Here is a 24,432-nt window from a genome sequence, read left to right as displayed (position 1 = left end):
TACAAGGATTTTAACAAACCTTGTTGCAGATTCCTACCTTTTGTTATTCTGAAAAAGTAGCTGTTTGTTTGTCTGTGTCCATATGCACAGTGACTCTATATGAGAGTGACTTCATAATTATCAATCAGCCAGTGCACCTGCAGGGCTCTAATGAGGAAAACTGCAGGGTCAGAATCCCTTTAGATGTGATTTCCTCTGGGAGTTCATCACCAAAAATGGCATTTTGTGTGGCAGGGGATGCCAAAAATCTGATTTGTACCTTAGTGCAGACTTCTGGGAAAATCACTAAGCCAATCATACAAGCAGGAAATGACATATCTGGGAGGTGTTCTGTACAGCATTTGTGTGCAGAACACCTCCAGGTAGCCATATTGCATTTCATTTTACAGAAAATTACAGAGCTGAAGATGGAAAAGGAAAGGCAATTTTTAATAAGATTCAATTGCAATTTGACTTGTTGCAATTGTATAACCTATATTCTACATATATATATATATATATATATATATATATATATAATTTTTTTTAATTTGCTAATCTGTAGGGGTTACTCATAAAAGCTTAATGTCACTGCTATTTTAATATAAAAACAATCACATATACATTATATAATTAAAGTAGGAAGTCAGAGAGGCATTTCAGGTCATATCTTACCTTGGTCCCTAGGTTTCTCACAGATGAAGTTATTGAAATCTGAACAATGGAAATCATTCCACAAGCCTGAATATATTAACCCTGCACAGTCTTCCCCAGGTCCTTCTTCTGGAGTCCAGTTGTCGGGTTGCCCAGGCTTCCAATTTCTGCAAGATACACAATAAAAGTCTCTTAAAGGACAGGAAGGAAACAGGTCAGCCATTAGAGCAACTCACACTCATGAAACTTTTTTTAAACAAATGTACTCCTGCCTGGAGTTTGCATGTTCTCCCTGTGCGGGTTTCCTCCGGGTACTCTGGTTTCCTGCGACACTCCAAAGACATACTGGTAGGTTAATTGGATCCTGTCTAAATTGTCCCTAGTATGTGTATGTATGAATGTAAGTTAGGGACTTAGATTGTACGCCCCTTGAGGGTTAGGGACTGATGTGAATGTACAATATATATGTAAAGCGCTGCGTAAATTGACGGCGCTATATAAGTACCATAAATAAATTAATAAAAAATTGTATACTTACCTTTCTGGCTGACTGTGTGTTAAACTTTCACTCTCTTAAAGAGCTCTGAGTGCCACATCTATCCAACATATCTGAGTGTTTTGTCTAGTGTGTCTGCTGCTGGGCACTGTGGTTCTTCCTGCAGGCCAGTAACTTTTTTACAGGACACAGTAGTGAGGTTGCAGCCTGTTAGAGGAACCATCATGCCCATCTAGAGACACACTATCTAACACTTTTCAAATGGCAGTGGTACCCAGGGATCTTCAAGAGTGAAGGTTTATCACAGCGCCTGCTTGATAGGTAAGCACAAAACTTTTTTTTTTCTTTTTACAGGATGTCCTTGTTTTATTTTTTTCCAAGGGGCAAGGTCACTTTTAATATGGGGTACTATCCTTGATAATAAGTAGTTTAGGATCATTACTAATGACTTTATAGCACCCTATAATTCCTTTATGACTATGTAAGCTCCAAGGAGCAGGGTCTTCCTATCCCTCTTGTATTGAACCACATTGTTGCTGTATTGTCTCCTTTTATATTGTAAAGAGTTGAGCATAGTGTTGGCGCTATATAAATCCTATATAGTAATAATAATAATGACATGCTTACTAAATTGGATGATAGAATATTATATTTATTCCCCTAATACCTAGTTCATATATTTTACTTAAATAAACTCAAAGGTTATATGAACTGATAAGAAATAAAAAGGGATTATTGTTCAGGGACATGTTATATTTGGGTGGAGGGGGGCAGTCTGGGATTTCCTGAGTGGTTCATCTCATAAGACGCAAAAATCTCAAGCATTTTCTTTGCCTAACTTGCCTAATTCAACGAACACATGCTAACCATAGTTTTATGGTATCTCTTTTCACAAGCGGTGTAAAATAAAACCACATGTATTTATTTTTGCTTCTTTATTGATGTATAAACAGTTCTCAAACACATTATCACGTCAGGACTGTTAAAATGAAGCATTAACTAAAGTTTAACTAGAAATGTATAGGAAACCCTGTAACACATCAAAAAGTATACATATTCAGCAACATTAAGCATCTTATCACTGATAATCATTTCTCTTTTTCCGAAGTCACTTTGCTAAGATTTTTTTCTCTTCCCAGTTTGACAGCAGATGTTGTCATTGCTGTGGCTGATGTGTCAGATGTTCACCGTTCACAAGTCAAGGTTGCTGCTGCTGCAGGATATAAAATAGTATGGAATGGAACCCCTCAGGGCCCGTTTAGATTTATGTGTGTCTACTAAGTTTTTGTAGCATTAGGCAGGTGCATTGTCATGCACCGTCTACATTGAAATTTGTTTTGACGCCCATTGACGTGTTTTTGAATATAGAATTTGAAGTGGATAGAGTTAACAGCCCCTAACCAAGACTTTTTAACCACTTGCCTACTGTGTACTTTTACCCCCTTCCTGCCCAGACCAATTTTCAGCTTTCAGCGCTCTCATACTTTGAATGACAATTGCGCGGTCATGCAACACTGTACCCAAACTAAAGTTTTATCATTTTTTAAATAGAGCTTTCTTTTGGTGGTATTTGATCACCACTGGGGTTTTTATTTTTTGCTAAACAAACTAAAAAAGTTTGAAAAAAAAGTTTCTTAGTTTCTCTTATAAAGTTTTGTAAATAAGTAATGTTTCTCCTTCACTGATGGGCACTGATAGGCTACACTAATGGGCACTGATCAGGAGGCACTGAAGGGTACTGATAGGCTGCAATGATTGGCACTAATGAGGCTGCAATGAAAGGCGGCACTGATGGGCACTATTAAGGGGTACTGATGGGTGGCACTGATGTGCATTGATGGGCGGCACTGATGGGCATTGTTGGGCAGCACTGAAGGGCACTGATAGGCGGCACTGATGTGCACTCTTAAGCGGCACTGATGGGCATTGATAGGTGGCACTGATGGGCAGCACTGATGGGCGGCACTGATTAACTGATGGGCACTGATTGCCAGCAGAGATGGGCATTGATGGGCACTATTGGCCACAGTGATGAAGCTACACTGATCACCAGTACATTGATGATCAGTGCCCTGATGATCAGTGTAGATGCTGTCAGTGTGAGGAGAAGACTTCTGATAACCGTCATTTCCTATTTACCCGGTGATCAGCTGTGATTGGACACAGCTGGTCACATGGTATAAGCGGCTGCGATTGGCCCACTCCGTAGCCATGTGATGAGCTGTGTCTGAAGGACACAGCAATCACAGATCGTGCATGGGGAGCATGGTTGTGGGAAGACATCCATGGACACCCTCCCAGAACTAGCCGACCGCACTGTAGCCGTCTTTTCCTACAGTGCGGTCAGGAACTGGTTAAAGTGGAACTAAAGGCACAGATGCAGCACTTACCTCTGTTCCAACTGTCTGATGCCTGTGAGGTCCCTCACCAGCATTTTCTCCCCAGCTTCTTCCGGGTGCCAGTCTTTGTCCATCTTGATTGGCTGGTTTAGGATGACATCACTCCTATGCATGCACAGGAGTGCAGTCATCCCGGCACACTTCGAATATGCCAGAATGAATACTGAGCTGTGCATGCATAGCAAAGTATACATTCTACAAAGGACTGCGAACAGGCAGGTAAATGTATTTTATTGCATAAAAGACATTTCATGCCATTTCTGTAATAAATGCCTTCCTGTTCACAATATTTTGCCTTCAGTTCCACATTAACACTTGTTGCTAAGGCATCAAAATGCATGTTATTTATTTTTTTTATGTGTTGCTATTGGCTTCTATGGACCCGCCAAGCCACTGTGGGGTAGATTTACTAAAACTGTTGCACTCATAATCTGGTGCAGCTGTGCATGGTAGCCAATCAGCTTCTAACTTAAGCTTGTTAAATTAGAAGTTGACAATAAAACCTAGAAGGTGATTGGTTTCTATGCAGAGTTGCACCAGATTTTGCACTTTCCAGTTTTAGTAAATAACCCTCTAAGTCAACAGACAAACATACTGCAGCTCAGGAAATAATCCTAATAGCATGCCCATGCACTGGAAACCGAAGTGCAATTTTCTTGCACTGTGAACCACACTGCACTATGTGGTGTCCCTGTGGCCGAGTTTTCTAAAAAGGTGCAGGGACCTTGTCCCAGCAATTTCAGTGTATGCAGCAGCCCATACAATTGAATGGGCTGCAGTGCACCAGCAACACAGCTGCATGGAAACCGCACAAGTGTGAAGCTAGCCTAAAGCGTGCAGGGAAAATCAGACATGCTGTATTTTTTAAAAAGTGCTGCACTGCAGCTCTGAGATAGCAACAGAAACACTTTACTGTGGGGAACCACGACACGTACATTTTAGCATTTCAGAATGCATGCATTAAGACACAACAGTGTAAATGGCCATCAGAGATCAGATTACTGGACGCAGGACTCAGAGGTACATTGAATGTATGCTTCAGTTGCCCTTATTCCTACTTCTTTAACCTTGAATTTTTATGAACTTTAGTTGTCGATTAACTTTACAATTTGTTAAAACCGTAAAGCAGACCTTACATTAAAATACAAGATGGCTGTCCCTTACTGTAAAAATTCTGCATCATAGAAATATAAATAACAATTCAGGATAAAATCATAAAAAAAAGTCTCATTCTAAGGTTTTCGGTGGGCTCATGTGGGTAAGGTAACACCAGAGGGTCTGCTTACAGGATCCTGGAAAAGTTGGGGATCACAAATTCTGCTAAACACGCTCCAGTATAGTGCAGTAGGATCCTTTGACAAGTGTTAAGATTTTAAGCTTTCCCAAGATCCCTCTGGAAGGCCCAGTAAAGAGGGGAGCAGCCAAAACCCGGGAGTAAACAGGGTGAAAGTGATTCAGTGACCAAGTATGTCTCCTGATCTTAGCCCAATCAAACACCTATGGGGAATTCTGAAGAGACAAGTTGAGCATCACTCTCCACCTAGCATCCAGACTCTAAAACAGGTCGTTCTTGAAGAATGGAAAAAGATAAATGTTGCAATATGTCGCCAACTTGTTCATTCCATGCCTAGAAGACTTGGAGCTGTCCTTACAAATCATGGAGGTCATTAAAAATACTAGATGTAGTAGTTTTTGTTGTGGGGTGTATTCATTTTTGCACCACATAATTTGAGTAATACTGAAGATTTCGTAATCTAAGTTATATTATTAACCTTACTTTCATGTAATGAGCTAAAAAATTTTCTATAAAACTCAGTTTTGTCAAAATTTTGGAAATTGTTCTTGTGTTCATTGAGATCTTGAATAAAATCTTACATTTTAAAAGGGGTGTACACATTTATGCCGAGTACTGTATTTTATGACAATGCAGGTATTATACAGAATTAAAAATTTCCACTCCTTAGTTTTTTCTATTCTGGATCTAATTATTATTATACTAAAATCATGACTCTCAAATTATTCTTTTATCAACCTCTTAGTATATTTTCTCCTCACCGACAGTGCTTATGCAAATGTCATCCAGAAAGGAAAATGGTGAACATGAAATACGTGTTAATTAATTTCCCCTTTCAGCACAGGAATGCCAGTAAAGTAAGATAAGTCAGTAGGGGGATGTCAATACTTTGTTATTGCAAAAATGATCGAGCCCTTACCTGATTTCTACAGACAGTTGACAGGCCACATTTTATAATTAATATTATTATTATACAGTGTTTATATAGCGCCAAAACGTTTGCTCAGCGCTGTACAATATAGTGGGGGACAGTACATGAGACAATACAGTAACAAAACAATATACGAGAGGTTCGAGGGCCCTGCTCTTTCGGGCTTACAATCGAAATTAAATTTACAGCAGAAACAACAGCCATTGGTTTGTTTACACTTTTTGATTGTAATACATATCTAGACGATTGTAGGGCCATGTCTTATGTATTACATCCTTGGAACCAAAGAGTAAAATTCCCAAAACATCACGTTGCATCAAGCAGAGATATTACAACATGCTGGACATTGTAACAGCTTTATTATTAGGTAACAGATTCAAAATACATGTCAAATCCTGAGTCCAAGGGCCATTTTGCTTGTGGTCATGTACTAACCAAGGCACCATTAACTGTCAATTGAAACCCTTGGAGTTCTTGGGATGTGACCCTGTTTGTATTTCTGCTATCTAGACATAATTATGTTATAATGCTCAAAGTACCCCAAGCCTCTCCACTTGCTAAACAACAGCAGGTTCACTTCAAGTTCAACATTGCTGCTCTGTACAATCATTTCTAGGTACACTTAGCTCATAGAAAACCCTGTCACTTATGCCCTGATACTAGAGAATAGGAGGTCATGTCCACAGAATTTATAATACATACATGAAGCTTGGAAGAGTTCCATCCACCCACTTCCATGCATGCTCTTCTTCCTGGTCAGTTAGTCCAATCCAGAAATTTCCTTTTTCATTTGTTTGTTTCTTAATGAATTGCTATAAAACAGAAAAATACATCTTATGTAAAAAATATAAAATATCAAGGTAGCAGCCAATTAACTCTCCTGTTTTTCATGCAGCAATCAGTAAATTTGCATTTAAACATTACATGATCATCACACAATACTGTTAAAAGTGAGTAGGCACAGTGTGGAAGTATATGGAGTCAAACAGACCTGAAAAAAATACATTTGGGGCTATTGATCAGAAATGGTTTATTCAGACAATAGATTATTGCTCTCCCAAAGTAATTGTATACAGGAGTATATGCAGCATACTGTACATACCCAAATAAACTTGTAGGTTGCCAACCCAGCACAAACTTTATCCTGCACTGAGCCAGATTAGTGAAGCTCCTTTTCAACATATAAACTTTTCAGATCATAAATGCATACACATTGAACTTTATTCACATGTGTATGATTAGAAACTCCTATAGTATTACTAAAAAAGAGTCACTTTGAGATTCTAAGATGAGCTGGAACCCTGTTGTTTTGGGTATTGGTTGGTGTTATGTTGGTCGAACCCATGTTTTAATGGCTTTGTTGCTAAAATATAGTTTATAATCTTTGTTGGAGTTTTGTGTTTCCATGCATCAGATTTCAGACTTGGTGGTGGGTCTAGAACACCAGATTTTAACATCAACATTCCTGAAACTATATGACAGAAACTAGTGTTACATTTATAGATGTGCTGCAATGTATTTAGATAATCATTCAAATCACTTCCTACCTTTTTTTGAACATTAATATTCTTTGTATAATTAACTTACCTGCTCCTCTTTTGTTTCTATGACAACTAACATAGATCCTTTATCTTCACAGAAAAGTTTTGCATCATCAAATATATCTTTTCCACTTGAGAAATAGTAACACTTATCAGTATAATTCTTCCACTCATATGGGCAACCTAAAATGAAAATATATGCATTTTACATATTGTTTTTGGATCTCCAATAAATAAGAGAAAATACAGTTTAACCAGTTCCTTATGTCCTCCATCCTATGTACATTCAGAATATTTAATTCTGTGTGTCACAGTTATGCCTTGAAAATTATGCCTGCTCTGTGTGTCCCTGTCCAAGCACCTTATGCTCCACGTCTGTTTCTGAAACAGATTATAGATAGGTGCTCACCTTACTTATTATATCTTTGTCTTACATTGCTAAAAACAATATACAAAATTTTAACTTACCAGTCACTGCAGGACTCATCATGAATTCTGGCGTGGAAGCATCTGGAACTAACAGGGCTCTTGCAGCATCTCCAGGTGGTCCAGGTGGTCCTCTAGGTCCTGGAAGTCCAGGCAGTCCAGGAATACCTGGTGGACCAGGTGCTCCCCTGACACCAGGAACCCCAGGCTCACCAATGACTCCTTTTCCTCCTTCTGGGCCTGCAGGCCCAGGTGGCCCAGGTGGTCCATTTGCTCCAGGTGGTCCTGATACACCTGGATCTCCTTTTGGTCCAGGTTCTCCAGATTTGCCAGGTGATCCTCTTTGCCCTTTGTTGCCTTGCGAACCTCTTGAGCCTTTTGAACCTTTTTCGCCGGAAGGTCCTATTGGTCCAGGTGGGCCTTTATCACCAGCAGGACCTGGCACTCCTGGTTCTCCCTTTTCTCCCGTTTGTCCTTTTGGTCCAAGAGGCCCCATGGGACCTTGCATTCCTCTCTCCCCTTTAGGTCCTCTTGGACCTGGTGGTCCTGATAAAAACATTAAAATATATATTATTTATGTACTAATATATCTATAATGCAAAGCACATACATCAAAATTAAAAAAATATAGTGGTCCTGTAATACATACCCAACTCCACCCCTCCCCCCAGGTGAAATCTAAACTCTACCGTAAAAAATAAATATATTATGCACAAAAATAGGTGTCCAAAAAATACACTAAAATAATGGATCTCTTCTAAAGGGTTAGTTAGAGAAGAACACAATTTCCTTTATCCTCTCTGAAATTAAACTGTTCTTTTTACTGTGGTATAAGCCAGGACCCTGTTTTTTGTGACCGGTACTGTGAGTGGTTCCTCTACTGGGATCCAATATATATATACAAATATCAGTTTTATATTTATGTTTTGCAGGTCAGTTTTATGGTATCTTTCTCATTAATTCAAATCTTTGTGGCCAAATATTTCTTACAATGCAAAGAAATAAGTATATAGGAAATAATATTTGAAGTAAAATGTTTTAAACAAGTAAAAAAGTGTCAAGCAGTCAACCTCTGAATAATGGTTACCTTTGATTTTGATCTATGTGGCCTCTCTGAAAATATTTGTTATGACATAATGCCCACCTGACTACCAGGTCTAAGAATGAAACAGTATACTTTGTCAGTAAATTGTTGTAGTATTCTGCTACATGTTGATCCAGTCTTATAAAGAAACAGTTTTTTTATGGACCAAAAATAGCATTGGATGTAAAAATTAGGAAAAAATCCAAATATTCTCTAGGGAAGATTTATCAATCCAATCACATAGCAATGTAGTGCAAAATAGGGATAAATATTTACTATGACCACAGCTTGGTTCATAAGTTACTTTTTTTGCTGATGAAAAGTTGGAATGTGGCAATATAAAATGTGTCATGATTATGTCTTAATGTTGTGTGTATTCTACTGTAATACAATAATAATTCCAACACAGACCTTTCTAAAGCTGTCTATTGGCTGGCCAGAACTACAGACACTGGGGTCAATATACACAGAAACCGGCAACAATTCCTTTACTAATGGAGAGACAGACTAATTTGAAAGAGACGTGTTTTCCATGTGTCAGTAAATTTCTTGATAAATCAAAAATAGCTCCTTGTCATACTAGTGAGTTTTACAGCATTTGCTGCCGCGCTGCAGTGCACAACAATAGAAATTACATTATTCCCTATGGTGCCCATTTACATCAATGCAGTGCAGCTAAAGCGTGTTTTTTGAAAAGGTGCAGGCCCTTGCTTTGGTGCAGTGTAGCGCATGTTTTGGCCCTTGAACTTCAATCAAAGTGTATAGAAAATGAGTGTGTTTTTGGCAGTCAAGTGTATAAAATCCAGTGTTCTTCTCCTACAAAAAACAAAGGATGCAGGAAATCGCATCAAGAACATGTGTAAAACACATCACAAACCATAAAGTCTCAGTACAAAAACACACTGAAAAATGCATCATCGTGCATTAGTGTGAACCAGGGCTTACTGAGAATTAATAATGTGTATATTTTTACTAAACAAATATAAGAAATATAAAAATAAATAATCAAAACTACCTTCTAGAACGCTAGTGTCATTCAGAAATATCCCATTTATTAAAGTTTCATACCACAGGGGAATTAATAAAAAGTGTCAAATGAGACAAGTTTTTCTTAACATAACAACCAATTAGCTTCTATATTTCATTTTTTTGACAGCCTAGAAAATAAAAGTTTAAAAGCTCATTGGCTGCTCTCCTGTTCAGACAGAGTTGAAACAAATGTTGTCTTAGACACTTTAGGGGTTATTTACTAAAACTGTGTGGTGTGAAATCTGGTGCAGTTTACATAGAACCCAATCACCTTCCAGGTTTTAATATCAAAGCTTAATTGAACAAGCTGAAGTTAGAAGCTGATTGGTTACTATGCACAGCTCCACCAGATTTTAAGTGCACCAAATTTGGTAAATCTCCTCCTCTGTTTTAATTTTCCATTTTCTGTTTATCTGTGGTATGCAGGCACAGCAGATAGTGCACTCCATCTGAGGTCTGTCTCTGATTATAATAGATACAGTATGAGGAGATGGGGGAACTTGTAAAAGGTTTTAGTATAAAAACACACAAAAAACACTATTTAAGGGTTACCTGAGCCAGTTAACACCTTTAAAGAAAAATCTGCCTCTTAGACCATTTGCAAAACCCATATAACATGTCAGTTACATAAAAAACGTTCACTACTTAAGGTAATGTAAAATAAAACTCATGACACAACTTGGAGATACTACAGAACATTTGTTAGGAAACACCCTCACAACTTTAAATTACTTTGCAATCATTAAGATCACTTTGTATACTCTTGAAGTAGATAATAATCTATTTTAAAAAACAGACACTACATATCTACCCAGGTGCTAAAAATGTGCAATTTGTTCTGACAAATTTCATTGGCAACCACATTTAAGTAATGTTTAGAGCAGTGGAGTTCAGAAATCGATAGCATTCAATCAGATTTCACCTAGGGTAGTCAAAACAAATAAAAATAATTACTGGTTTGCTGCTAGAGATTGGTGCACTTTCCACATTCCAGAATTATGCTAGCAAGTTGATCGGCTCCTATGTAAATTGGCTGTAGTATGTCTGTACAAACTGGCTTTACACACATGTTATGACATTTTGGTTACTAGTCCTAAGGAAAGCAATTGGAGAAAGTGGAGGAAAGACCTGGCTCACTACCTCGTAAAACATTGGCCAAGAAAAATCTATGTACAATGACTTTCAAGCAGATCAGACATGATGCCCAAAGAGCTGACCCAAAGAATAGCAGAGAGTGCGATACAACTCAATAGATATACTGCACACATAAATACATACAGTACACACTGTATGTATTTATAGATAGATATACTGCACACATAAATACATACAGTACACACTGTACATACATTGCCTTCTTTCTGGTAATATAGTTATAAATACCATACATATAGTAGTAAACAGTCTCTACTCTTGAAAATACCTTTATCATGACATAAGAGAATATTGTCAATTGAGCTCCAACAGTGATTTAGTAGAGCAGGCCCCATTATTTGCTACTGGTATTAGTGAACTGGTAATATGTGGACTTAAGAACCACTAACAAGAACACTGCTAACTCAGAGTGCGCCTTGCTCTCTTCCAAATGGGATGTATACACTTCATTATACCTCCTCTGTGGCAATACTGCGCTTAAGCAAAAAACTATCCTTACTTGATAGGGTAGCACTTAATAAGGAAGGATATACTCTTGGTAATTACATCAATAAAATGGGGAATCTGGCCCTACAGCTCCCTTGGCCCCACAATGGATGCCTTCTGGGGACCAATGGTCACCCTGGGAACAAAGTGCAGGATGCCACTTTGCTGTGCCAGGAGCGAACAGGGAGGTGATCCAAAAGACCATCTGACCTTATCACTATGTAAACAGAGTTTGCTGGAAATGGAAATTAACTCTTCCTGACTAACCCCTTCTTGAAGCAAACTGGTTGGATTCACTGCAGATTCTGATTTGAATTTCGTATGTCTACATCTATGCTTTTAAATCTCTTAAATGAGACCTTGCTTTCTTTCTTTCTTGATAGTACAGGATATTTGTTAGAAAACATTCTACAACTTAAAATTTCTTTGTATTCCTAAAATATAGTTGCATTATTTAGTCTATTACACTGGTTGTGCATTGGCTGTGTTACAAAGTACCATGTTTACTTCTGGCTCGGTAGAGCAGTAGGTAATCTGATGAGGTTGCCTATGTATACCTTGAGGTCAGGCCGCCACTTTTTTTGCACTGTTTTAGATATATACAGTATGTATGTGAACAGCTTTATACAAATATTAGTAAGTGTTAATGGTCCAAAACAATTGTTTCAGTGTACAGTTTCTAAATATACACAAACAAGGGGGTAGCCATATTTGCTCATTACATATGCAAGCTCTGCTTTCTATGAATCACTGACTGTGATTTACTGCTTCTTTCTTTCTATGCAAGTCTATGGGTGAGATCTGACCTGATTTGAAAGCATCTTTTTCCATGTAAAGTCTAGTACACATGATCAGAAAATTGGACGAAAAATACGCTTTCAAAGCAGTCATACAATAATATGATCGTTAGTACACAGCTTTCATCCGAAATTATTCAAAGGAAAAAACACAGATTTTTTTTTGCATGATACAGATCATACAAATTTCATTTAATCGGTACAGTATTTGTTCGAAAAAAATTGGAAGAGCAATACCACCCATGTTCAGAAACAAAAGAATACATTACAAAACAATACAACACATTACATCACTTCCAAAAATGGATTCTGGAGTACGAGAATTTTTGTAACTTTAGTAACCTCTTCAATTTCGATATGAGACTAGCATAAAAGAGGATAAAAAAGGATGATCATGATGACCTGGTACACACAATATTCTTATACACACGATAAGTCTATGGTTAGATCTGACCTGATTAACACGTTCCCACCCACCCACCACGACCCTTTAACTGGGTCTTAAGTTGGTAAATGAGGGAGTGATGAGCTTGCTGATCAGTTGACGACTGTGATTGGCTGTCACAGTGGTCACATGACTGGTAGTCCATCCTAAAGTCGCCCGATCATAACTAGAGACATGGAGCTGTCGGGCACTCTGCTGGGAACCTACACCAAACACATTCTCAGCAAAGAAACCTCAGCCGCCATGGATGCATATGTGCAGTGTGTGGGTGTTAAGGTCTACCCTCCAAACCGCTTCACATATGCGTTACCTGGCCAACAAGAGGTTAAAAGCAATGAGAACATTTCCCCTCACCTTTTGTTCTGGTGTAAAACTGTAACATTTTGGATTATCTAAAATTTTCTGTCATGGAGACAGTGGTCATCACAGAATGATAGCACACATCTCCCTTTTGAGGACACAAACAGCATAACAAATCTGACAGGGGCTTTAGTTTTTTTTTACCTAAATTTTTTATCTAAAACAAGAAAAAAATATTTGGGAAGAAATGTAGAAAACTTGTTCTGTGAGGAATACTTGAGTTGCCACTGGTTACCTGAAACAATTATGGATCAAGGTAAAAAAAAACTCTTGACTTACATACATGTGGTTGGTATTCAGGCTAAGGTGTCAGCGGATAGTCATGCAAATAGCAAATTTGGAAGTGGAAGCCATCATTGATAGCCTTCATACTTTAATCCTTACAGGTTTTCATGAAGCACGGAATGAAAATCACCTTCCATGATATAAAGATGACCATTGTTGAAAATATACTATACACTGGGAGAGATTTACTAAAACTGGTGCACACATAATCTGGTGTAGTTCCGCATAGTAACCTATCAGCTTCTAGGTTTTAGTGTCAAAGCTGAACTGAACAAGTAGAAGTTAGAACTGATTGGTTACTATGCAAACCTACACCAGATTCTGAGCGCTCCAGTTTTAGTAAATATCCCCCACTGTACATTTACCAACATGAAACTGATACTGAAAAAACATTTATTTATAAATGTTTTCACACAAAATTCACACAACTGTTCTCCAGGATTCACACTTGCTTCCAAATGAATCTACTTAAGAAATGTGAATAGCTTGGGTGTGTATCTTGGGTGGCTTGCACAGACACACCAAGCTTTGGGCCTTCCATATCATCTCGCCTTTGCGCATGAACACCTGCATGTGCGCAGATCTGCCGTAAGTCTCTGCCTGAATCCGAAGCCCTGCAGAACAGGGCCTAGGTGAGTAAGATAAACATGCTGTTCAGTTTAAAAAAAATAAAATAAAATCCAATGTGAGAAAGGAAGGGGGGGGGGTTAGGGGAAAATGATTTTTTATTTAGGGTGAAGATCCATTTTACCCTAAATTCTTCCTAAAATCAGTATAGTTGTCCAACCCCATACTACATAAAACAAAATATACCAGTAGAGAAAATCAGAAACATTCAATGACATGTTCTCACCTTGAAGTATAGTGAAATTCTTAATCAGCTGTCCATGCTTGGAGTCAACCACCTTCATTTCTTCCATGATAACTGATAAATTAGCTACTTCATTATCTAATCTTAGTCTCATATTGTCCTGCTGAGCTTTTAGAGATGTTGTGTCCAATTGAACATTGGCGAGAGAATTATTTAACTGAATTAAATCTTCTGTGTGCTTAGTCAGTGTGTCAGTGCAAATCGTCCTCACATCATTAAGATTGCTAGTCAGCGTCCTGAGATGGTGAGCAGTATGGCTAATGTTGCTAATAATTCCTACTATATCCTCCTCAAATTTTTGGAAACGTTCTTCCAAATAGTTGAATTTAGCATTCGTCCTATTCTCATATTCTTTGTGGTAATCCTGGAGGTCTTTTAGATTTTGTTCATTTGTCTGAGCGATCACTGTGATGTTGTCAATTTGGCTGTTAAGAGCATTTAGCTGACTGCTCATATCTTCTACTGTCTCATTGTTGGCTTTGACAAGAGCCGAGTTGTTAGCTGCTATGCTTTGTAAGTTTTGTACCCTCTCTCTCAGCCATTCTGTATCCTTTTTAGTTTGAAGAACAGCCTGCTGTAAGCTCAGAAAATCATTCTTGATACGTTGTATAGCTTGGCTGGTATCATCCACAGACCTCTGCAAAGTGCTTATAACTGTCCTCTGCTGGGTTTGTGTTAAATTCAAATTGCTAACACTCATAATGATTACATTGCTTGACTGCATTTGGTGTTGAAGGTTTGTTTGAAGGCTGGTGGTATCTTGTTGCAGACTGGAGACATAACTGTTATAGACTTGCAATGTTTGATTGATTCCATTAATCATTAGAGAGTTATTGTCTAATGCACTTTTCATTTGGCTTTGTTTAGCATCCAGAAGGTCTCCAGACTCTTTTAGCTTCTCCAGAGCATCTTTGTTCCTGCTGCTTTTTTCTGTGATCTCTCGGAGTTGCTGGCGAATAGCCACAATATCTGACCTCACACTTGATAGTTCACTATTGGTGCTGTCTGATTTTTCTCCTGCTTGGTCATCTGTAAAATTTATTTAATAACTTGAACAAAAGTTTATACAGATGATACATAATATACAGTTTAATCCGATTATTTAAGTGACCCAGAGCCTGGTCCAAAAAAAACTACAAGTGACAAATCTGCCCCTTAAACTGAGATACCATTTGTTCAATTTAGACATTTTTCGCTAGATCAGGCAATGAAACCAGGTAATTAAGTGTGCACATGACCTCCACATGATCATGCTTGGGAGGAGTAATTGATCAGGCAGGTTAGAAAAACTGTCATGGTATCTACTGTAACACCCTGTGTTAAGCTAGTACCAGTGTCCTGCTCCCTGCTCTGTTCCTGTCCTTTTCATTGCAGCTATCTGTGAATCTGTACAATTGACCATCATCTTAGGTCTATGGACAGACTCCTTCTACCCTGGCATTTTGCTGTTGAATTGACCATCACTTTAATGGAAATAAAGCAGAACTCCAGGCAAGCAGTGAAATACCTTGAATATATATATATATATATATATATATATATATATATATATATATATATATTGCTACTCCCTTAAGAGCCTCTGGATTTTGGGCCCCCTTATCCCTGCACAGCCAGGCAACACGCATTTTCCAACTTCCATTGAGAGTCAGTAACCATGGGCTGGTTTTTGTTGTTTTATTTGGGGAAAACAACTTGGATAGGGTCTAGGGGTATATGGAATGTTCAACTTGACTTAAAACAACAACTCTCAGGACAAACTTCTTAAATTCTGTACAAAAATAATGGATCTTGGACTTTCTTCTCCCTCCGGAGTGGAATCAGTCCCTTGACGGATCAGTAACACAGTCTCTGTAACAGGCAGTTGGTCCCCAGCTAAAAACTGACCATCCACCTGGCTGTCTTTGAAGAGTATCCCAGAGCAGGAGATTCTAGGACAGACTAGCATTGTCCCAGGGAGAACTGGTTGGGTATCCTGTAGCTTTGGATAAACGTTGGATAAATTGCTTTCAGGCTTTTTCTGGGCTAGGCTAACAGCTGCTGACCTTCCTCTCTTCTGGCTCCCACCCACTGGCTTCTAGAAACTTCTCCAAGCTTCCAGAACTAGGGGGAGGTACCAGAGACCTGACCTGTAGATCCCTCCAACAAGACCTAAAGTAAACCCACTGACTCACGCCCAGGCTTCTAACAATCCTCTAATTATTTACACCAGAGGGCATATATATATATATATATATATATATATATATACACACACACATTATGGTTATTATTGTATAAACTGTACTGCAGTTGAGCAATATAACCTGGGGTAAGACCCCCTCTCACTTCACCTGTGATTAGACAATTGGCAGTGCTAGATGAGCAGTATTATGCAGCTGCTGTACAGGAATGACAGAAGATATCAAGATGAATTCATGTATAGCTAAAAGTAATTGGCTGTATTCAGCTGGGCTTAATCTGTAATATTGAAAGACATTTCACTACTGTTTTAAGTAGCATATTCAGCTCATTAAAGATTAAGTAGAGATGAATGTGACTAACTACTACTAGCTATGACCTGGATAAATGCGCATCTTCACAGACATGAATTCAGGTGTTTTTGCTGATTTATTTTTTTTAATCCATAACTGAATTAAATGTTAAATACATTTCGACTAGGATTTAATAAGCAGGTGTGTTTGATTAGGCACTGGGTGAGAGTTTATTTTGTATCCAGTTCTTCAAACTGGGGGTAATTAAATGGGAACTATACAATGGAATTGTAAATATTCAAGGTCCACATTATTTTATTTTTGTATGTTTACAAAATTTTAATGATTTATCATTTTTCTTTATTACTTACTTTATATACATTTTTTTATTTTACAAATAAACTTTTAATGTAGGGTGCATTCATTATTTTAGTTTTGGAAAGAGAAAGCAAAGCAGGAATTGACCCTTTTTCATCTTTTTCTAACTGAAAATTTCTATGAACAGAACAGGGATGGGGAAGGTGAGTAACTCCTTTGGCTCATTCAGCTGTGTATGTAACCTGAACTTCAGTTTTTTGGCTCTGTTGAACAGCTTTTTTAGCAATGTAATTACGCTTAGCTTTTGAAACATGTTAAAAACCCAGACTAGAAACAGTGCAATAGAAATATATGCAAGATTTCATATTTACCTTGTACAATAAGTTAACACATTTTTAAATGTATTTTACCAGTATTTACCTACAGTAAACAATCGGATTGAATCCTTTGAGTTTCAGTTCATAATACAGCATCATTTTTGATTGGTTGATACTGTATATTACTGCATTATTGCTGTGTAATTTAATTAGTCATTAAACTTTGAGTATATTTAATATGAAAAAGTGCAGCGCTAATAAACAAAATAAATGTGCTATATCAGAGACTGGCCACACCCTCAAATAGACAGTAAGAAGTCCATAGGAACAATGTCCGGTAAATGACAAATGGATGAAATGGTGACTTTGTTACTCCCAGTGAGGCACATGAACATACATAAAAGCAAATGGAGGCTATCGCCAATGAAATGTAGACAAAGCATGCAGCAAAACCGTTCATAAACCATTTAGAAAAACTGACCAGCTGGATAGTTATGGGGGCCACCGGACCTCCTTGATCCGGTGGCGTGACGTCTCAGGCATGTATGGCTCCTCCTTAACACATTTCGCACACAAAGTGCATCCTCAAAGTGCTGCACTTTTTCATATTGTATATATTCAAGAGGTTATATGGTGTCCTTGTAGTGTATCAGCAGCTTATGTTCTCATCATCTTAGCGCCCGCTGAATCACCTTTATATTCTGTTTGTATTAAACTTTGAGTGTCTGCCTGTGGTTCACAGAGCCATTACTGTATTAAATATGTTTACAACAAAGGGAATTTTTATAATGAATATACCCTGTAAGATACCATAATATTTAATGTAAAATGATACTGCATTTGAAACCTTTTCTTTTCAGTGGGTTACGGTATCAAGCTTTTGTTTACTTTGAATGGTTTCCAGGGGTTAGTGCAGCTTGCACCTTGACCCTTGCTTTACTCAATATGTGCAGTACTACGGTGTACTAAGAGGCAGCATAATGCATTATTTCAGGCAGCAACTGCCCTTTGTCAGCCTAGAAAAATACATCACAGATTGAAGTTACACAGAAAGTAATATAGCAACACATGTTTAATGTTCATAGATGTAGTCGTTATGCGTAAGCGATGAAATCTCTTAGATTGAAAGCTCCCAGGATCAGGCCCTCCTTTCCCTCTTGTATTAAACTGTATTGTGGCTGTATTGTCTCCCGTTATATTGTAAAGTGCTGAGCAAACCGTTGGCGCTATATAAATCCTGAATAATAACAATAATAATTAATCAAAGCAGGCTATTATGAAAAGTTATTTTGTGCACTCATCTGTGCAGTTACGTGTTCTCAAAACTCTTCTATGTTTTCTAACAAATTTTGATCAGATCTATTATCTTGCACTGTATCACAATAGGTTATGACTGACTGTTAAATTTTGTTTTAAAGCATTTTTTGTAGTCTCTTTGTTTACTAATTTAGTGGAAGGGTTAAAGAGTAACTCCACTTTTGGTGAGAAAAAAAACATTACTCTCTAGATGATCGATGTACTTTACATGTGATTAACCTTTTGGAGGATCTCACAAAAAATGAAATTTTTGTTGCAGGGGATGCCCAAAAGCTGACTTGCATCTAAGTGCAGACTTCTGGGAAAAATGAGTGAGCCAATCACACAAGCAGGAAATGACTTTCTGGGGAAATACCGTACACCATCTGTGTACAAAACGTCTCTGGGTTGCCACATTGCCTTGCATTTTACAAAGAGCTGCAGATTGAAAAGGAATAAGTAATTTTTAATAACATTCAATTACATTATGACTAGTGTAGCAATTGTACTGTATATGCTATATTCATTTTATTATTTGTTATTTTTTTCCTGCAAAAGTGTAATTATCCTTTAAGGTGTTTTAAAATTAACAGCGCAATTCCCAGAGAAATTGTTTCCAGATTGGCTTGTAAACCAAGCTAATTTAAGCTAAGCAAGAAAACCGGTCTCCAGGCTTTATTTTGCTGAGAAATCACTGTGAAAAACACCCCCTAGCATTTCTGGCCGTGTCCATCTTGAGTAAGGGCAGGTGATTCATGAAGCATTTACTTCCTGGAATCCATCTGCCTCTAGCTCAGGCATGCAGGCAGGAGGGTGTGCTTAGCTGAGAAAACCCCTCCTGCCCACTCCCGGGATCTACGGCATCCTTTGCCTAGGCCTGGAAACCAGGAAGTAACTGAAGAATTTTGAAAACAAAAAAAGTTCAATATAATATACTTTCCTACCTATTTACTAATGCTAGCAGCATAAGGATTAAAGAAAAGTCAATATTGAGAGAGTGAGGTTCTGTTTTAATCTGGAGACGTATTGTTATTACTTAGGAAACCAAAGGAATTCATATATTATTTTTTATGAGACAGACAGGGCTGTCTTGTGCAGTATTGTTTTACAATATGCATATACCTTTATAGGCAATCTACAAAAACATGTAACAGTACATGTACCTGTAGGAAGAAAGGCTTCAACTCTACATGCTGAGATGTTAGAATAGTGTTTTACATGAGAAGATTAAAGCTTGCTCAGTATACAGGCGTACCTCGGTTTATGAGTTTAATGCGTTCTGCGGGACGTTTCATATTGTGAAAAATTTGTAAATCGAAACGTGTTTTCCCATAGGACTGCATTGAAAACTAATTAATCCGTTCCAGAAAAAAGTTTAAAAAAAGTCTTTTATCTGTTCAAAACTCTTTATATAGTGCACTTTAAAGGCATAAATACTGTACAGGGACATGATTAAAAAACATTTGTCAATGCATTGAAAACCAATTAATCCATTCCGGAGGTCAGAAAAAAGTTAAAGAAAATCTTATCCGTTCAAAACTCTTTATAAATTGCACTTTAAAGGCATAAATACTGTACAGGGACATGATTAAAAAAAGAATTGTAAATGCATTGAAAACTAATGAATCTGTTCTGGAGGTTGGAAAAAAGTAAAAAAAAGTCTTACCTGTTCAAAACTCTTTATAAATTGCACTTTAAAGGCATAAATACTATACAGGGACATAATTAAAAAAAAATTTGTAAATGCATTGAAAACCAATTAATCCGTTCCGGAGGTCAGAAAATCAGAAAAAAGTAAAAAAAAGTCTTATCTGTTCAAAACTCTTTATAAAGTGCACTGTAAAGAAGGCACGGGGCCGGCACTATAAACGCTCTGTATTGCAAAAAAAATTCATAAACCGAAGCATTATTGTTTTTCATTTGTAAACCAAAAATTACGTTAACCGAGGCGTTCATAAACCGAGGTACACCTGTATTCCAGTTGTAAAGTGTGTAGGAAAAAAAAAAACCCCTGCAAGGTAATGGCATAATGGGCTAGTGTGCATTGCATCCTAGAACATTATGGGAGACTTACCTGAAAACAAAGCCCTCCAGTGGAACGCTGTCACCACTGACGGGGCTTCCATCTTCACTCTGTCTTCCTTCCAGGTTCAGGGAAGGAAGATTCAGGTTTCCAGGGCTCCAGCTGTTTTAATGATCGAGTCACGTTGACGTCATGGCCGCGGCACAGCGCTCTGAAGAGATGGAATACTCAGTATGCCGTCCCTTCAGAGCACAGTGCGCATGCACCAATGATGTCACCGACTGCTAAAACTGTGAATACCTCCTAAATGGTGCACGTTTAGGAGATATTCCCTGTACCTACAGGTAACCTTTATTATAACTTACCTGTAGGTACAAGTCGGCAAGCAGTGTTTACTACTGCTTTTAGAAAGATAGGTATTTGTTTCTAAATGAACAAAATATAAATTACTATTAATATTTATAAGAAATAAAACTGTAGATTTCAGTGAGTATCATTGCCTTTGGAGAAGGATTGTTTTCCCTGTGAAGAAAATCTGACCATCCTTTATAAATCTTGTTTGCCTTCTTCTGGAACATCTGAAAGTTTAGCCTTCTGGGAATTATTTTGGTTGTACTCCACGGACATGTGTTTTTTATACATATAGTACATATATGTAACTATTAAATAATTATTGTTCACTATGAAATCAATAAATGCAGGTGAATATCATTCCACTTGTTAATTTACCTAGTTTTTTCAAGTTCTGCTGTACTTCTGTGATTTTATTATTGTAACCCATGTGTGACTTTTCCATGTCATCTGAAACACCATCCATTCTTTCTACAACTGAAAAGAAGAGAAAAGCACTAGTTAATTTGCTGTTAGCATCACTGGTGTAACAGAACTGTGTTAGCAAGGCCTTGCACACCCAGGCTCATTCGTGTAAAAACCGGAACAGAATCAGGCACAGCAAAGTAAAAAAAAACAACTGATTTCTACACGCCCTTAAAGCACCCTTTCCATCTGGAGTGGAAGTGTTGAATAAAAAATCTAGCTTTAGATAAAATTCTTGCAGACTTCAATAAAAACACACAAAGCTTACAGGCCTCAACCAAAAAAAAAAATATCGTCATAAAATGTTATAAACCATTCACTAACCCACATGGAAGAAAAATATATTTTAAATATATTAAAAAACTACTCTTCCCAAATATATTGACATATATTTGTAATGCTACAATTTTGGCCATATTCAATATATTTCAAAATAAATTTAAATAAATATATATATATATATATATATATATATATATATACTGTATGTTGAAATGCATTTTTATTACAAAATATATGAAAATTATTTGTAAAAATACATTTCATACATTTTTCAAAATATATATTTTTTAAAATATATTCTTCAGATTTTTTTTTATATATTTTTACATATATTTTTAAATGCATTCCAAAAATGCATATTTGTATTTTTAAAGACATACCGTACATTTGAAATGTATTTTAAAAATTATTTTTCATATATTTTGTAATTTATTTATTTAATCTATTTCAGGTACTTATATAGCGCCGTCAATTTACGCAGCACTTTACACATATATATTGTTTATTCACATCAGTCCCTAACCCTCAAGGGGTGTACAATCTAAGGTCCCTAACTAACATTCATACATACACATACTAGAGACAATTTAGACAGGATCCAATTAACCTACCAGCATGTCTTTGGTGTGTGGGAAGAAACCAGAGTACCCGGAGGAAACCCACGCAGGCACAGGGAGAACATGCAAACTCCAGGCAGGTGGTGCCGTGGCTGGGATTCGAACCAACGACCCTAGTACTGCCAGGCGGAAGTGCTAACCATTTAGCCACTGTGCTAAAAAAGCATTTCAACATACAGTATATATGTATATATATATTTCTTTTTTTTAATATAATTTAAAATATATTTAAAATGGCCAAAATTGTAGCATTCCAAATATATGTCAATATATTTGGGAAGAATATTTTTAAAATATATGTCAAATATATTTTTCTTCCATATGGGAAGCTATCATAAAGACCATGAATCAATGTTTAAAAACATCTTTCTATTGCACAAATGGATATAGAAAAAGAGTAATTAAATACTACTCCAGAGAGACACTGGGGTTGATTTACTAAAGTCAAATAGGCTGTTAGCTTTGAAAACATTTTTTCCCTTAGCTTAGTGAATGCAGTGAAAATGCACTTTGCAAAGAATACCCAATCACATGCAAGGAGAAAATACAGTATTTTTTCTGGCACATGATTTTATGATGGGAGTCAGCAGAGCAAAATTCCCTTGCAAAGTGAACAGCCCATTTGCCTTTACTAAATCAACTCTGCTGTCTCTTAATAAGGTCCGTATGATTGAATGGTGCATAAATCCAAATTGCATAACTGCCACAAATTCAAATGACTAGAATTACGCAAATACATCCCATATGCAGTTTTATGCAAAACCAAAAAGTTGCCAAGAATTCCACAAATACGAGAGGGAAGATTTCCAGTGTCTAAAACCATTGGGTATAATTCAGTTTACAATAACATACACTGCACAGTCACAAGATTATTTGAACATTGGCCGATCAGGCTTCCACAGGCGATCAGATGAACCCAGGTGCAGAATTCATACAACAGTATAGGTACTTAGTCCAGCTAAGTATGTAATTGGTAAGAAACTGTATTTGTTGATAACAACAATGATGTACTCTGCATGGAAGAATTGATATAACTGTACCAATGCAGTTCTGTATTTCCAATGGGACCGCAATTATATTACAAATGCATGGATTATACCATGGGTAAGCCCAACCTATATACAAGTAGTATGATCTTTGATTAGTCATAATGAGCTATTGGCAATGGAGTCCATTCATGGAGCTGTGTGGAGCCCACTGTAATAACATTATGCACGAAAATGTCTAAGACCTGAAGTTCCATGAAGTGTCTAATTCTCATATGGAGTAAAATAACGCTCATACAGCCAATTTACCACAATAACAAGCATTATGTATTTTCTGTTGCATTTGAACAGCTTAAATTCTAGAGTGCAAGGTAAATGCATATTAAGCCTATCTTAAAAGCACTCCTGACTTCCTGAAGGACAGAAATGGATGGCATTCAGTGCCATCACACAGCTCACACATAGAAAATGACACTGTGTACCTGCATAGTAAAGCAAGCAACTTTAACCACTTGCCCTCCAGAAGATTTAACCCCCTTCCTGACCAGGCCATGCAATGTGAAACTTTAACTGACAATTGCGCGATCATGCAATGCTGTACCCAAATTAAATTAATGGCCCTTTTTTCCCACATGTAGAGCTTTCTTTTGGTGCTTTTTGATCACCTCTGCATTTTTTATTTTTTGCGCTATAAACAAAAAAAGACATTTTTGGAAAAAAACCAATATATTTTATTTTCTGCTATAAAACATCCAATAAAAAAATGTTAAAAATCTAATTTCTTCATAAATATAGATCAAAATGTATTCTGCTACTTTTTTTGGTAAAAAAATCCCAATAATTGTATATTGATTTGTTTGCGCAAAAGTTATAGCATCTACAGATTATGGTACATATACTGGAATTTTTAAATTCCTTTTTTTATACCAGTAATGGTGGTGATCAGCGACTTATAGCGGGACTGCGATATTGCGGTTGGACATTTTTACACTAACTGACACTTTGTGGGAACCATTGACCCTAATACAGTGATCAGTGCTAAAAATATGCACTGACACTGTACAATGGCTG

General features: G+C 37.2%; 1 protein-coding gene and 1 long non-coding RNA gene across 2 annotated transcripts in view; one reads left to right on the top strand and one right to left on the bottom strand.

The window, feature by feature from the left end:
- LOC149473448 (uncharacterized) overlaps window positions 1-21,371 on the top strand; it is a 74,538-nt gene extending 53,167 nt beyond the window's left edge. Inside the window, exon 3 of the long non-coding RNA XR_016312854.1 lies at window positions 18,918-21,371. This is a non-coding gene — a long non-coding RNA (uncharacterized LOC149473448). The remainder of the gene's footprint in view (window positions 1-18,917) is intronic.
- The window catches only part of COLEC12 (collectin subfamily member 12), a 177,986-nt gene that overhangs the window by 4,840 nt on the left and 148,714 nt on the right, over window positions 1-24,432 (bottom strand). Inside the window, exons 4-9 of the mRNA XM_089678284.1 lie at window positions 21,390-21,488; window positions 14,215-15,261; window positions 7,763-8,266; window positions 7,341-7,477; window positions 6,456-6,565; window positions 655-800 (exon numbers count right to left, since the gene is read on the bottom strand). Of these exons, the coding sequence (XP_089534410.1) occupies window positions 655-800; window positions 6,456-6,565; window positions 7,341-7,477; window positions 7,763-8,266; window positions 14,215-15,261; window positions 21,390-21,488 (2,043 nt within the window). The remainder of the gene's footprint in view (window positions 1-654; window positions 801-6,455; window positions 6,566-7,340; window positions 7,478-7,762; window positions 8,267-14,214; window positions 15,262-21,389; window positions 21,489-24,432) is intronic.

The sequence above is a fragment of the Staurois parvus genome, unplaced genomic scaffold, assembly GCF_062004578.1.
Source record: "Staurois parvus isolate SC_StPar_1 unplaced genomic scaffold, SC_StPar_1.0 ptg000015l, whole genome shotgun sequence".
Lineage (NCBI taxonomy): Eukaryota > Metazoa > Chordata > Amphibia > Anura > Ranidae > Staurois > Staurois parvus.
Note: the sequence above shows the minus strand (reverse complement) of the source record. Positions and strands in the feature narration are given on the sequence as shown.